The sequence below is a fragment of the Sorex fumeus genome, unplaced genomic scaffold, assembly GCF_029834395.1.
Source record: "Sorex fumeus unplaced genomic scaffold, SorFum_2.1 ptg000037l, whole genome shotgun sequence".
In the NCBI taxonomy this organism is placed as follows: Eukaryota; Metazoa; Chordata; class Mammalia; order Eulipotyphla; family Soricidae; genus Sorex; species Sorex fumeus.
Window position 1 is genome coordinate 69,585,752 of NW_026606094.1, and position 13,277 is coordinate 69,599,028.

Genomic DNA, 13,277 nt, shown 5'->3' on the forward strand with positions numbered 1-13,277 from the left:
TTACATCTCCTCTGTGCTCAGGGATCACTCCTGGTGGTGCTCAGCTGACCACATGCAGTTCTAGGGATTGAACTGCTGTTGGCTATATGTAATGCAAGTAACCCCTGTACTATTGGCTTGAGCTTTCTTCCTTGTAACAAGTTTAAAGCTCTGCAGATTATTCTGAAATAGAAAGGCAAGCAGCAATAGAAAGGATGTGGTATTTTTCTACTTAGTTTTTTTCTTGAATGACTAATTGTAACATTTTTTTCTGCCTACATAAAGCAGTTCCTGCAAACATGGTGCTGAAGTTATTATTGTTATTAATAATAACAATAGCACAGCGGGTAGGGCATTTGCCTTGCACACAGCCGACCTGGGTTGGATTCTTTCACTCCTCTCGGAGAGTCCTGCAAGCTACCAAGAGTATCTCACCCACAAGGCAGAGCCTGGCAAACTCCCAGTACTGGATATACCAAAACAGTAACAAGTCCCACAATGGAAAGGTTACTGTTGCTTGCTGGAGCAAATCAGTGAACAATGGGAGGACAGAGCTACAGTGTTAATAATAACAATATTATTGGGCCACACCCTCCTTGCTCTGTGCTCAGAGATTTCTCCTGGTGGTGCTCAGGGGATCCTATGTGGTGCCTGGGATCAAACCTGGGTTGGTCTTGTGCAAGGCAAGCACCTTACCCTCAGTACTATCTCTCCAGTCCGAGTTACTATCTTTTGACTAATGGAATTTATCAATATCAAATCTCCTTGTCTCCCTAGATTCATGTCAGGTAGTCTGTCCTTTAAGACTACAATATCAAAACATCCAAACTCCGTATTTTGACTTGAAAGTCTTCCTCCTCTTCATGAAAATTCTTAACAATCTAGGCCTACCCCCTATACAGAGGATGTTGTTCACATAAACATAAGTCTAAGTTCTTCCATCTCTGAGTTTATTTTTTGTTTGTTTATTGCTTTTGGGCCTTAGCTGTAAGTGTTCAGGGAACACTCTGATCGGGATTGTGGGACCATATGGGGTAGAAATTGAACCCCTTGTGGAATGTAACATAGGATAAAGTACACTTCTAAAGTCTGAAAAATTCTAAATTTGGAATCCACTTAGCCCAGAGATTTTATATAAGGGGCTATAAATTTTATCTATTTATCCATTTATCTATTTATCTTTTCTATAGCTTTAGTGCACTACTAGCATACAAAAAATATCTCTTTACTTTGCTTGGAGATGTTTAAAAATTCAAGGGATCATTATTAAAAGGACTAAAACTCCTAAGAAAACATCTTTGGGTCTGGAGGGGGGAGGGAGAAATAAGGGCCGAAAATCCAAGAATTTGAAAACTAACAGGGATGGGAGAAGTAGCTCAATGAGCTGGGTATGTGCTTTGCATGCTGGATTGCTGTATTTGATCCTTCAAGCACTGTGAGGACCGACACCCAAATACAGAGCATAGGAAGCCCCTGAGCTATTGAGGGTGTCCCCCCAAATAAACAAAAAATAAATATCTGCACACAATTTCTAATAATTTAATTAAGCATATTTTGTCTGATTTAACTGAAAGTTGGTGATAATTAGAAATTTATTGTATAAGGTAAAGGTAAAGGCAAAGGCCCTCCCGTTGATCGTCGATTTGCTCGAGCGGGCCCAGTAACGTCTCCATTGGAGACTTTGTTGTTACTGTGTCTGGCATATCGAATACTCTCGGTAGCTTGCCGGGCTCTCCGAGACGGGTGGAGGAATCGAACTCGGGTCGGCCATGTTGGCCGCTTGTAAGGCGAACGCCCTACCCGATGTGATTAAAAAAGTGCAAGAGCAATTCCTATGGAAAGTTGTGCTTACAAAGTGCTTTATATATCTGAGTTATTTTCACTACGGAAAGTCTCCTGGCAGAAAGAAACTTATTATTGCTATTACATTTCCTTCATATGTAAAGACCATGAGACTAAGTGATTTGTCAAGGTTCTGAAATACTTTGATCAAGTATAATAAAACACACAAAATCAAATTCAAAGATATTAATACCTAGGAGATGAATCAGCCGGTAAATACTGGGAACTGTTACTAGCGGTATTAACAAATCCTTTTTATTGTCTTACATTATTGTCATCACGGGTACTAGGGAGGTGCGGGGCTGCTACCTAGGGACACTTAGGCTACTGGTCGCTTTGACGCATTTCAAGGAGCCGGGCAGTGACGTGGCAGGAGTGTTTGCACCTAACAGGTAAATTACTCAGCTGTCCCGGGGAAAGTCAACACACAACAAACACTTCCGCTAGGCGGGGCTTGGGTCTGTGCGCGAGCTCCGCGAGACCCAGGAAGTGGGAGGCAGAGCCAAGCCAAGAGAAAAGGCGGCACAGGGGCCCCGAAAGACCCCGCAGCTGAGCCGCCCCCGCGGCGGGGAGGCCAGGGGGTCTGCGCGGAGCCCCGGCCCCGCTCGAGACACCGCGGCGGCGGGGGCGTGTCCGTGGGCGGAAGTGACGCCAGAGCCACTCTTTTTCCCCCCCCCCGCCCCCGGGTGGGCGTGGCCGCCGGCGGAGTCGGCCCGCGGAGGCGGAAGCGCTTCGGCGGCTGATGGCGGCTGGGGATTGGGATCCTCTCTAACGCTCCCTCTCTGTCCGAGGAGCCCTCGCTGGGTAAGGCGCCTCTCGGTCCTCGCTCCCCGGCCTCTGGGGGTTGGGTCTTCCCGCGTCGGGGCCCGTTGGGGGGTGGGGGGGTCTCCCGAGAGGCCCTTGGCGTGTCGTCGTCCGGAGAGCGGTGTCGGCGGTGACGCCGCCTCCGCCGCCTCCGCCGCCGCCGAATGACTCTGGGTTTCTGCCCGCGGCCCGCGACTGTGACGCGCTGCGGGGCGCCTGCAGCCGGTGGGAGCCCGGGAGAGAGCGACGGCCCGTGCGGGCGCCGCGCCCCCGGGAGCGGCCGGGGGGCGGGGGCGGGGAGTTGCGGCGGGCCGGCCGGCGCCCGGGGAGACGCGGTTGTTTGGGCCGGCGGCGGCGGCGGCTGCGGCGGCGGAGGAGGAGGCGGGGCGTCCCGCGGCGGCGCGGGCGGCGTCGGCGGGGCTCCCCCGGGTCGCGCCCCGCTGCCGCCCCCTCGGCCCCCAGTCCCGGCGGGCTGGCGGGGCGCGGGGCGTGCGCCGGGGACTCCTAGGGGTGGGGGCTCCTGTGAGGCCGCGGCGGCGTGTGGGTTTCACGGACTGTTCGGAATTGCAACTATGTCAGGAATCCCCGTGGGAACGGCTTTCCCTTTTCTTAAAAAAAATAAGAAATAAAAAATTATTTTTATTTTTTCCCCCCAGCTCTGCCTCCCGTTATTTGTGAAATTTCCAACCCCCTGCTTTCCAGCAGTTGCTGATTACAATTCTGTGGCTTGGTTCCAAGGTCATTTTTTTCTTTGCTTTTTTTGTGGTTAAAGAAGTGGTTTGACTAGCATGGCAATGCACCCAGAAGCGGCCTCCTGGCCTCTCTAATTGCTACGGAGAAGGTGCCCCGGCCGGACCTTCGCTTTTGGTCCCATCCCTTTCCGGCCGAGGGTCGAGCCGGGGAAGAAGAGCTGCTGCTTGCACTAGGAATGGGGAGTGGGGGTGTCTCCCCATTGCCCTCCACTCCCAAAGGACAGGCTTTTGTTTGCTCCTCGTTCAGGTCCTACACGGCGCCGCCCTCTCTTCACAGTTAGGGCTGCAACCATTGGTGTAGAATCAGCAGTAAATAGCTTTTCCTTCGAATTAACAGCTATTTTGGAACTCTGGCTTACCGTTTCAGAAGTTTATACTGTCTTGCTGAACCTTTTAAAGGATGTCAAACATTTATGAGTATTTAACGATGCTCTTTTCTATTCTCTTGCGAGTCATAACTCCCAATTTGAAGTTTATTGGGTTGTATTCTTTTGGAATCTAGATATTAAATAAAATTTTGGCTTCTTGAATGCCTGGAATTTTAGAGTTTATTTTGTAAACTTCAAGTAAAACTTGAGATAAACGTTATCCCTCTAGAAGAGAAAGAGAGGTACTGCCATAGAGGCAGGCTGGGGGAGGTGTGGTGGCTTGAAGGGGCGGGAGGGAAAAGGGGACACTGGTGCTGGGAAATTACCCTGGTGGAGGAATGGGTGTTGGAACATAGTATGACATGTAGTTTTGTAATGCTCCATCTCACGGTGATTCGGTTAAAAAAAATTCCCCTCTAAGTTATGGGCTAAGCTGATAGCTTTTTAGAAAGGGATTTTAAATTGCCTAAAAAGTGAGTTGACACCTGGACTGACTGACCCTCAGCCATAAAGAATTCTGGAGATAGGGCTTTCTAGTAGTGGGCAAAAATAAATATAGTTGGGGGATTTGCTTCTGCTTCCCAGGACTGCTGCTGGTAACATTTTTCTGGTTCATAAATCCGTTTGCAATTTTTAAGTTAAAATAGCTAATAGAATGTCCCACGTAGTTTCCTCTTCAGATGTCTGTGCCCCATAGAATTGGTGTTTGGAGGTAATTATAAAAGTTCATGTCATTTTAAATGAAGGCTTAAAAAACTTTCACTCTCTTTTAAGCCATAGCATGTTAGGTGTTTCTATTACAGTAGGGTTTTATATGCACTGAAATCAACAAATGTTCTTATTACAAACCTTTATTTTCTCTGGTTTTACTAACTTTAATCGTGGAAGGTTTTAAACATACAAAAGGAGAAAACAGTTTTTAAAGAGAGACCATTTTACTTATTCCCTTTTCTTAACATGCCCCTTTATTTATTTATTTATTTATTGCTTTTTGGGTCACTCCCAGCGATGCTCAGGGGTTATTCCTGGCTCTGCACTCAGGAATTACTCCTGGCGGTGCTTGGAGGACCATATGGGATACCGGGGATCGAACCCAGGTCGGCTGCGTTCAAGGCAAATGCCCTACCCGCTATGCTATCGCTCCGGCCCCAACATGCCCCCTTATAAAGTGAGTTATTCATATATGAGGATAGTTCAGTTATAGTTGGCTTAGCATCTTTATAAAAGGATCTTTAAAAATATAGTCAAATTTTTGCAGATGGCAGAATTACCTTTTTGGATTCTAATTGTTACAAATGACAAGTTTAAATTAAAATGCTTTAGACGTTTGTATGCTTCTAGTATGGGATATTTTCCATTTAGTTGCTGATAACTTCATTTTCTGGGTTAGTCAAGTAAAATGAGTATTAGGAGGCTCTGGAAAAAATAGTATAACAAAGTACTATTTCTTCAGGTTTGGAAAAGTTTGGAGAGGAAGCAATATAATACAAGTATTAAAATGTTTGCTCTCCTTGTAGCTAAATGATTGTATTTGTCCTTAATACAACAAAACTGGATTTTAGACTGAAGACTGCATATCATAAAGTTTACATGGCAGATACAAAGCAAGTCTAGATCTATTAAATTTTTTGAGACTGCAGTAGGAAGCAAAAGAGAGGGCATGCAGGCACATGTAATGCCTTTCGGACTTCATTTTCCTGCCAACTATGTCTGGTCTTGGGATTCGTGACTGGAAAATTGACTTAGTCCAGGCTTGTATCTTAATGTATCTGTGTTTCTGGAGATGTTAGAGAATGGGAGGCAATGTTTAGTACTGTAAAGCTGTTTTTACTGTCCTTTGCCTGTTTTGGCCATATTTTTTTCTCTTTGGCCAACTAAGGTGCAGTTAGTACTTTTTCTCAGGAAGTTAGTGAAGCTACACTTACCAGGGATTACCACAAGGTGATGCAGTGACTTTGCACTTTACTTGTTCACTAGGTCATGTAGTGTTGGTACTGAGTGTGCTTACAAGCATACACGCATCATTTGCCTGTGTGAGTCATCTTGTTACATTGACATTTTCAGTGAATTTCAGTATTTTTGTGAATTTGTCTTTTCACTGTAATCTGTGTGAAGAGTGAAATTGAGGGACTATGGAGTTAGATATTTCATTTTACCTATTTAAACTTGTTGACTCATTGAAATTACATACAGATGGCCTTTACCTTATTAACTTTCTTATGACTAGAAGCACTGTAATTAAAAAACAAGTAAAATAGTGAGGGGAATAATTTTTTTAAAGTATATAGTCATAATTGCATTGGGATTTTTTAAAAGGCTGGTAAGAGTTTAATGAAGGTTATTAGGATGATTATATTATCTTTTCAGATTTATAAGCATGATCAATTTAAAGTGATGTCAAGATTTTCTGTCACTGTCATTGTCCTCCCATTGTTCATTGATTTGCTCGTGCGGGCCCAGTAACGTCTCCATTTTGAGATTTGTTGTTACTGTGTTTGGCATATTGAATACGTCACGGGTATCTTGCCAGGCTTTGCTGTGCGGGCGAGATACTCTCGGTAGCGGCCTGGCTCTCCGAGAGGGGGATGAATTAAAAATGAAATTTCAGGTTAGAGATGGTTCAGGGAATTGTCTTGCATGCAGCCTGTTTCAGTCCCCAGCTCTGCAGGGTTCCCCAGAAAACCACTAGGGGGCACTGCTGTGAGCAGCCCTCAGCAGTATTGGTCCTCTCCATAACGCCCTTCCTTCCAAAAGAGGTTTTGTGTTATGTTATTTAGAACAATGGAAAAAGAAATACACTATTGGTAAAAATTAGAGTCAGTTGAGTAAAAGTTTTCTTTCTTTCTTTTCCTTTTTCTGAGGGGGGCTTTTGGGGCCACACCTAAGAATTCTCAGGAGTACTCCTGACTCTGCACTCAGGAATCACTCCTGGCAGTTCTTGGGGGGACTCTCTGGGATGTCGGGAATTGAACGTGGGTCAGCCATGTGCAAGACAAACACCCTATCCACTGTAATGTTCTGGCCTCAAAAGTTAAGTTTTCTAAATCGTCCCTCCTCTGCCCCCCCTTCTGGACCACATCTAGTTGTGGTCAGGGCTTAGTCTTAAGTCTGTGCTCCGAGAACAGTTCTTAGTGATGCTTGGGGGACCATATTGGATGACAGGGATCGACCCTGGTCGGCTGTGTGTAAGGCAAGTGCCTTACCTGCTGTATTTGCCTCTAGCTCCCAAACTAATAGTTTTATTTTTTTTAAAAAACCTATCTTTACAAAGACTCTTAACTCTATGGCAGTTTATTTTTGGTCTTGATGCATTTATAAACATATATACACATGCATATATAAATGCTTATATATATGCTTTGTGCTAAATTATACTGTAATTTGTTTCAGTGAGTTATAAGTTTAAGATTGGACTATGGATTTTGAAAACTTTATTAAAGTATAAACAAATTGTAAACTGCCTTATTTTATAACAACTTTGCTTATATTACTTTTGGAAACTGTGTGTGTGTGAACTTTGTTGTGTGTTTTTTAGATAGAAGTTTTAAGAAAAAAATTTTCCTTATATTGCTTTCAATTAAAACCATAGGAAACTCATTCTATAACCTTTTCTTCTCCTGGATAACTTAGAGAAAACTAAATCTTTACTTTTTGTAGAGAAATCTCATTGATTCTCTTTAGTTTTGGTAGTCCATCAAAAAAAGTTTAATTAAACTTTTATTAAATTGCATTTACTATTCAACTTCAGTTAGTAGTATCCTACTCTGTAGTATAGTGAACATTGAGAAAATTTGTGGCTAATTCCTCTTGTGTCCCCCACACTCACCTTTATGAAGCTGCTGTTTTGCAGAGGTTATTTTTAGGAGTAATTGCATCATGACATAATCCTCTTGAAGCCAGATTAGTGCAGACAATTCAAAGAAATAAATAGAACTCTTCAGTTATTTTAAGCAGCTGGTATTGGCTTAGCAGATACTACTTTATCATTTTACTGAAGCTGGGAAGTAGTGACAGTTCAGTTCTTTGAAATAGCATTGCTGGTAATGAAGACACTTGTAGTGCAAGCCGAGTGCATTGAAGGGTTTTTACTGAGTGCACCAGCTCCCTCTTTACCTCGTGTTCAGCAGCCCATGGCAGGGGCCGGCAGTCAGCTGGCCTAATACTCTTCCTTCAGTGGCTTCCAGGTTCATGAGTGATAGTCTGTTTTTTGGGGATACCTAATGTATTATTTCTGTAAAGTAGCTTTGACCATAACAAAAAGATGACTCAAGAAGGAAAGTGGTTATTTTTTGAAGGCCTTTTACTTCAAAACTTAGATTTTGGCTAAGTAGTTTAAACTGGTCAGCAACAAAAACAACTGCAGTCTTAAACTTTAGGAATAAAAATTATTACAATATGAGTAGACTCTTCTTGCTATGCTTGCCCTTTACAACAGTGGGCTCTCAGCCTCTGGTTTGCAAACCTGTTCCTCTACAGAAATTTCCTGTCAGTCTTCAAGAAAGTTATTGCCACTTAACACATGATTTTCATTTCTTACTATTGGGTTTAAAAATGAATGCATGAAGTACTATTATAAATAATTATTTTTACTTTAGCAATCTGTGAAATACTCTCTTTTTTTATCACTGGCACACAGAGGTTAAAGTGCTTGAAAAATCACTGCTGTATAAACTGTTTAAACTTTATTTGCAGAGCAAATTTATTTGCAAGACTCTTGCCCCAAATTTCTTCATCATTTCAGAAGATACTATTTTAAAAAGTTGTTTGTTTTTGGACCATAGCCAGCTGTGCTCAGGGCTAGGCTTGGGGATTACTCCTGGTGGGGGTCAAACACAGATAGGCCATATGCAAGGCAAGCTCCCTACCTGCTTTATCGCTCTGGTCCCAAGATTCTCTTCTTTGGCCAGGGGGGGAGGAGTGAGTAAACACCAGGGTGTACTCAGCGCTGCCTCCCTGTCTCTGTGCTCAGGGCTCACTCCTCTCAATGTTCGGGGAACGATGGCAGTTCTTGGGGAACTTTATGTGGTGCTGGGGATTGAACCTGGGTTGACTGGTGCTGGGGATTGAACCTGGGTTGACTGTGTGCAAGGCAAGTCACCTTAACCTTTGTACTATCTCTCGGGTTCTGAGATTCCTGTTTTTTTTTTTCTTCTTTTTGGGTCATACCTGACGATGCATAGGGGTTACTCCTGGCTCTGCACTCAGGAATTACTCTTGGCAGTGCTCAGGGGACCATATGAGATAGAGGGAATCGAACCCGGGTCTGCCATGTGCACGGCAGAAGTCTTATCTGCAGTGCTATTGCTCCAGCCCCCTGAGATTCCTGTTTTGACAACTTAGAAGTATGTGTCTTAGACTAGTGTTATAGTTTCTTATGTATTACAAAATCAGTTATTATACTGTGTCTGGAACAGTATGGATAACGTTTCCAATAAATTGTTTACTTTTTAAAAAAGTAGAGTAGGATATGTGGATAACATTTGTGTCTGCAAACTTTCATGATTCACTTTCACCTTTTGTCAACTTGAGCATTCACTAGATGTACTAGAAATTCAATAAGTACTAATTGTTTAAAAATTACATGTTCAATTTATACATTTTTATTTGCTTTTTAAAAGATAACCAGTCCATATATAAATGTACGTTCCCCCGAGGTCCCCCCGCTTTGTTTTTGTATCCCCTTCTCCACTCCGTCCTTTCTTCATTGGTTGGTGTGAATGATGAGGGCCAGCACACACACCTGACCTTAGTACTCTCATACAGTTTTAGCTGTGGTGTGCAGTGCTCACGCACTTGCCACAGTGCTCATGGAGCTCCGTGTTCCTTTCGCTGTTGAGGCATACACGTCATAGCTGTGCTTGCCTTGGAGCCATGTGCTAGGCTCATGTGTGCTCACATGACTTTGGTGCCTGTACATCTTTTAGATGTTGTGTTTGCTGGGGGCTGCACCCTCTTTGGTGGTGCTTACATATGGCCGATGTAGTGCGACCAAAAATTATCTGTAGGCCCACCAGGGATCTGAGTAGCCAGGCTCAGATGGGGGAAGCAGCCAGACCATGTGTAATGCAGGAGATTACTTGGGGTGACTTCCCTCACCCCTTCCCTCCTTCGTCTCAGCATTTCTCTCTGTGTCTTCTCTTTCTTCCCTCTCTCTTTTTCCCCCTCTTTTTTTTTTTTTTTGGCTATGCCAGGGATTAAACCTGTAGGCCTGAGCTTTACCACTGAGCTACACCTCAGGAGGCCCTGTCTCAGGAGGCCCTACATAAACCAAAAATGTGTGTACGTACAGTCGTGTACCTGGGTTCTACTCAGAGAAAGTGATTGTTGTTGTCATCTCGTAATAATAGTAATAAAGAGTTCCGGTAGTCCTGAATGTGGGTCAGGAGAGGTTAGAGATGCTTCAAAGGTAGAGGAGAGCAAATGGGATGGGCCAGGTTAGGAAGGAAAGTGATTAAAGGCTCAGTGTAGAAAAAGCTCATTGATCATTAATAAAATAATTCTGTTTAACTTATTGTTTCTGTTGTCCTTCTAAGGGCTGGCAGGTTTATATTGGAAGTCCTGACACTATCGGATATGACCCAAAAAACAAACCTCCCTTCCCCTACAGAGAAGTAAAAATACCCTTTGTTCGTTTATTTTTGTCTGCATTAGAAACCAATGATTAAACTTTAATAGAGTTGAGAGACTTTCCTTTTTGTTTTGTAACTTTATCATTCCCCACGTAACCTTCTGGCCCATATTGAAAATTGGTTTTCCAATTGGTTTTTATATTTAATCACCTTAAAAGAATTCCTGTATTAACAACAACAACAAAACCTCTGTGTGACATGCAAATTTCCATGACATATTATATATTTTTGGATATGTTTCTTCGTAATGGACATCGCTCAACTTGTGCAAATTACATGTTTCAGGATCACAATGACATCCTTTCAAGAAGTCCCGTTACAGACCTCCAACTTTGCCCATGTCATCTTTCAAAATGTGGCCAAGAGTTATCTTCCTAACGCGCACCTGGAATGTCATTACACCTTAACTCCATATATCCATCCACATCCAAAAGACTGGGTTGGTATATTCAAGGTAAGAGAAAGCTGCTTAGTAATTCTTTATTTTAAGTAGATTGATAAGTTATTTCAATTCTGCACTAAGGGGTAATGTGAAGTGTTAATATTTGTAAATGTAGAAGGTTCACTTTATTCAAGGATTTGTGAAAATCTTTTTACATTTTTTAATTTTCCTTCTATATTTACTGTTTCTTCCCTTCAAACTTAAATGACCTTTTCCTTTGGTTTAATGTGTCATAAACCAGTTTTCCCTATCATTTATAATGCATTTTTTTGCAGGTTTAAAGTCATATTATCATGTCCTGCAGGGTTTGCATTTGCTCATATTGCATTTTTTGCTTTTATAAAAGTATCTGTTTTCCATAATTAGTAAATTCTTTGATGGCAGAAATCTTTTTCTTTTCTTTTTTTTTTTTTAAACTTTACTGAAATCACTGTAATGGTGTTTTCTGAAATTCACAGCTATTTTTGGGTGGCTAGGGGCATTAGTAGGGGCCACTTAAGCACAATGCTTAGGGGGCCCAGGTATCTTTCCCAGAGATACTTCACCAGAATATAGGGGCCTAATGGTTTGTGTGCAAACCCAAGGATGCAGTGCTTCCTGGCCCAGCGGTGCTTGCTGGCCACCAGGGTGACCACTGATGGCCCTTGAGGTGGGATGGGAGCAGTGTGTTGCTGGGGATCTGATTTGTGGCCAGCTTTTTTGAGTTCTCCCCAGCCCCTGGTGATTTCAGTTCTTTGGGCCTGTCATAGAGACCCAAAATATGAATGTCTAAGTCGTCAAAATGTTAGAAATGTCTGAACAATAAAAATTTGATTTTTGGGCCAGGCAAGCAATATTCAGTGATCGTGGGGGCCACTCTGATGATACACAGCCAACCCCCTGGCTATTCTTGGGAGCTTCCAGGAGGGCCGTGCGGTGCTGGGGAGCAGACTCTGGGCTGCTTGTGTGCCAAGCATGTGCTGTAGCCGTTAAGCTATCTCCGTGGCCTCTTAGCATTCTTTTAGAAAATTTCTTTCAGTTGTTGGTCTGCAGGTGTAGAAATGTTGCTAGATGAGCCTTCTGTGTTAATATTTTTGTTAACCAAGATTAGTTAGTTGGTTCTACATTACATTTCTACCTAGTATGCTCCTACTGGGATGTCACTACTGTAGAGTTTGAGATGTCATTCCAGAAAATTCAGAATATTTAACTGGACAATGAGCTTACGTGGTGGCGGCGATTTAACATGGGTATGGCTGCTGGGGCTTCCAGAAGTACATGGAGTAGGGTGAGGGGAGGTTGCACACCCTGACTCCAAGAAAGCCGAGTTTTTATCCCCCAAACCCCATGTACTTGGTATTTTCAGCAGTTTGGCATCTCTCGAGCTCCGTCAGTGATGGTTGGAGGGTGGAGTCTGGTGTAGGTATGCAGCAGTGGTCGGGGTAAGAGTGTGGCTATCAGGTCTTCAGCAGGGCAGGGACTTGCTATCTGTCCCTCATCACCCCAGAGGTCCTGTCTGTGAATGGTGTATCCAAGAAAGTTTTGCGGCTACTTGATTTCTTTCAAGATTTAATCTTGATTCTGTGGAGCAGGACCAGTAGATGTTGATTTTTCCTTTAAATTTACCCAAACACCAGGGACCAGAGAAGAGTACTTTGGGCATGCACCCAATTCCTGTTCAGTCCCTGGCACCCCATATGTTTCCCCAAGCTTTCCTCGGGGAGATTCCCTAATTACAGAGCCAGGATTAAGCCCTGCTCACTATCAGGAGTGTGGCCCTAAAATGAAACAAAAGCAAAAACCAGCATTTAGTTTGTAAAGAAAAAAAAAGTGATTATAATAAATGAGGGGAAGATGGTAAAAAAAATTAATCCAAACACAAATTTTTCCATATTATTGCCTGTATATTTCTGTGTTCTTAATATTCTTTTCCTAGTTTATGCCTTCATCTTTTCCCAAGATTATTATTCTTCATTTGCCCTTATTTCATTCTTTTGTCCCATCACCTCCATCTATTCTTCAAATGCTTTTATGTAAGCTGAAATCTAAAATGAGAATCTAAACCAGACATTTTCTTTACAGAAAGAGAAAGTCAATTAATATTCCCTTAGTAGTATGTCTTCTTTAATCGAACAGCACACTCCAGTTACACCGGAAACTAAGACCCCAATCCCACTAATTCTAAAACACCCAACTGCAGTGGTATTACCCACTTTGGTAAACACTAATGTAAAAATATTTTATTAAAAAATGTTTACAGAATAATATTTTGTATTTGAAACTTTCAAATTGTGGTTTATCTAAGACTCAGTATCATTACACTGTATAGGACTTTGTTTTATATGATCTGATTTACAGCTTTGTAGAGTGGAGGGAGAATGTATCATTCTCTGGTGCTTATTTTTTGCCATGATGCTGCTAAACCAGTTTTTCTGAATGCCAAGAACCTTAATTTTCCTTTAAACAATAAATACATAAATAT

At 42.7% G+C, this 13,277-nt stretch overlaps 1 protein-coding gene across 1 annotated transcript in view; it reads left to right on the top strand.

The window, feature by feature from the left end:
* Nucleotides 1-2,493: 2,493 nt before the first annotated feature.
* TAX1BP1 (Tax1 binding protein 1) overlaps nucleotides 2,494-13,277 on the top strand; it is a 47,133-nt gene continuing 36,349 nt past the window's right edge. Inside the window, exons 1-2 of the mRNA XM_056118613.1 lie at nucleotides 2,494-2,625; nucleotides 10,660-10,828. Of these exons, the coding sequence (XP_055974588.1) occupies nucleotides 10,667-10,828 (162 nt within the window). The 5' untranslated portion in view covers nucleotides 2,494-2,625; nucleotides 10,660-10,666. The remainder of the gene's footprint in view (nucleotides 2,626-10,659; nucleotides 10,829-13,277) is intronic.